This window comes from Mandrillus leucophaeus, unplaced genomic scaffold, assembly GCF_000951045.1.
Source record: "Mandrillus leucophaeus isolate KB7577 unplaced genomic scaffold, Mleu.le_1.0 Scaffold50, whole genome shotgun sequence".
NCBI classification, from domain to species: Eukaryota; Metazoa; Chordata; class Mammalia; order Primates; family Cercopithecidae; genus Mandrillus; species Mandrillus leucophaeus.
In genome coordinates, this window is record NW_012105365.1 from 3,833,642 (window position 1) to 3,836,080 (window position 2,439).

Genomic DNA, 2,439 nt, shown 5'->3' on the forward strand with positions numbered 1-2,439 from the left:
GGAGTTTCACCGTGTTAGCCAGGATGGTCTCGACCTCCTGACCTTGTGATCCGCCCGCCTCAGCCTCCCAAAGTGCTGGGATTACAGGTGTGAGCTACTGTGCCCGGCCTTTGCCTGAGATTTCTAATTTCCCAATCATCTAATCAGTGTACAAGGTAGGAAAGTATCTCCAGATTCTTAATGCAAATTTCTATTCCTTTAATAACATTCATTCTGTTGAAACAGCATCTGTATCGCTCAGGAACAATTTTAACTGTGTGGTTTGCATGGGTGTTCTGTAATAACATTCTTAATTGTTACACTAGTCCATACAAACTTACGTAGCTCCCCAAGATTCATAATCAAGAAACTGCTGTCATCTGGAGGACATTCCAACATTACAGTGAGCAGTCAATGAGCAGTTACACTAGGACAGCGGAGTCTTATACGCTGGGAACTTTATACTAGACTGCTAATCGGAGAAACCTGAAAGTTTTGCCAGTCCACAAAAGGTTAAAACAAATGGTTTTTCATTAACGATAAACAGCTGATAATAATGTTAATCTTGGTGCCAACAGAAGGGTTTAACTTTTCCAAAATGAAAAATTTAAATGATTACACAGTAGAAAGTAGTAGTTACAAATTTTTCCTTCTATGCCAGTTTAGGGTTTTCACTTACCCCTCCCAGATCCTTAATGTCCTTTTGCAGTTTTTCAGATATGGTGACAGAAGGTAAGTCAAGGTAAAATACTTTTCCCCAAAGTGGCTTATATTTGGATTTTTCTGGCCTGTTATCAGTTTTCAGAGATTTCAAAGATGGTCTGTTTTTTTCATTTTTGACTTGGATTCCACCTGCTATTAAAGATGTTTAGAATCAGATGTTTTACACAGACACTTGTACTGTTTTTAAAACATTTCATTATACAATATTACAAAATAAAAATCCTTACAATCCTACCAGTTTATTAGCACTGAAATGTATTTCTTTGTAGCACTACTTAGGATAGAGGCAAAATGCTCTATATATTTTCACAGACCGCATATTGTAAAATAATAGTTGACTCAGCAAGAAATATTCTTGTATTTATTCCTGAGGCACGGGACTATATAAAACTCCTTTGAAAGATTTTCTTCTTTAGGATGTAAACTCCATGGGGGTATTTAATACTCAACTACTTATTGAGCATCTGCCATTCTGCTGAACATTCAAAACTGGTGTTTAAACTTCATTTAGCGATGAAAGAATCCTGTTACCCAGAATAACCTAGTCAAGGGTTTCAGACTGCTCAAGTTTTAGTTTCATATAAAGTTTGTCTGCATGTTAACAACTAAATGGTCCATTTCACATACAATTTGTCTATGTATTAGGAATTTAACGGTCCATTACGAAGAACTAAACCTTTCATTTCATTATTTTCATTAAAAACAGATCTGAGATCCGAGCAACTGCTTTAAAAATTAATTTTTCAAACGCAACCTGTTCTTAAATTGGTATTTACTACACATATACAAATACTTGTACAAAAAACTTAGGTGGTGGAATGTTTCACCAAATAAAGTGATTGAAAATGGAAATGTGCTTTTGTTTCCCTGTTTGTAATGTTGAAACCAGCAATGGGATGTTTGAAATACAAATACTTTCCCCCAACTTATGAGGAAGGGAAAATAAACTTTCAAGGGTTAAGACCAAAAATCCACCCACAATCACTCAATCTAATACTGAAGCGAAAAGCGACGAGCGTGTCTGACTTTAAACTGAGGATGCTGTCCGTCGCCTCCAAGGGCCCGGGCGAAGGCGCAGCATCTGCGGAAGCCCGGCAGAAGAGAGCACGGCAGCCCCAGCGAGGTCCCGGATCTGCACATTGTTTGCTAGTTTTCAACCGAAGGCACGACCGGGAATGAATCTGGGACCGCCGCTGTAAAGGGCAGAGCGCTCGAGGGGCCGGGCCGGAATCCGTTCCTTCTTAGACAAAACACTGAAGGAGCCCCTTCCTTCAGACCCCAGAGGAGGGCGGTCAGAAAAAAAAAAGCGGAGGAACCGGCGGGAGAAGTCTGAAGAATCAATGGTGGAACCACGAGGGGAGGAAAGGATTAAAGGGACTACAGGCGGAGGAGGGGCTTCTTACCCTGGAAATGCCCTTTACTGTGGATCCTCATGGCTCCGGAGTTCATGGCAGTCGCCCGGTACCTACATGCTGGGTCCGGAGAAAGTGTCGCGCTGGGCGGCCACGAAAGCACGGCTTCCCCAGGCCTGTTGACAGGACGGCCGCCTCTCTCCTTCCGCCGGCTACGGCCTCCACGCAGCAGAGGTACCGCGTCTGCGGGTCGGGTTTCCGGGGCCGGATCCGGCTCCAAAACGCGGAGGAGGAAGGCGCAAAGCACAAACGAGTGGGTTGCGGCGGTTGAAGATTTGAAAACGCGTCACGCGGCCGCGGCGCCGATACGCGCGCCCCGCCCCGT

General features: G+C 43.5%; 1 protein-coding gene across 2 annotated transcripts in view; it reads right to left on the reverse strand.

The window, feature by feature from the left end:
- Positions 1-2,439, reverse strand: part of DBF4 (DBF4 zinc finger) — a 33,744-nt gene extending 31,305 nt beyond the window's left edge. For both annotated transcript variants that reach the window (XM_011996035.1, XM_011996036.1), the window contains exons 1-2: positions 2,106-2,439; positions 659-831 (exon numbers count right to left, since the gene is read on the reverse strand). In XM_011996035.1, the coding sequence (XP_011851425.1) occupies positions 659-831; positions 2,106-2,151 (219 nt within the window). In that variant the 5' untranslated portion in view covers positions 2,152-2,439. The remainder of the gene's footprint in view (positions 1-658; positions 832-2,105) is intronic.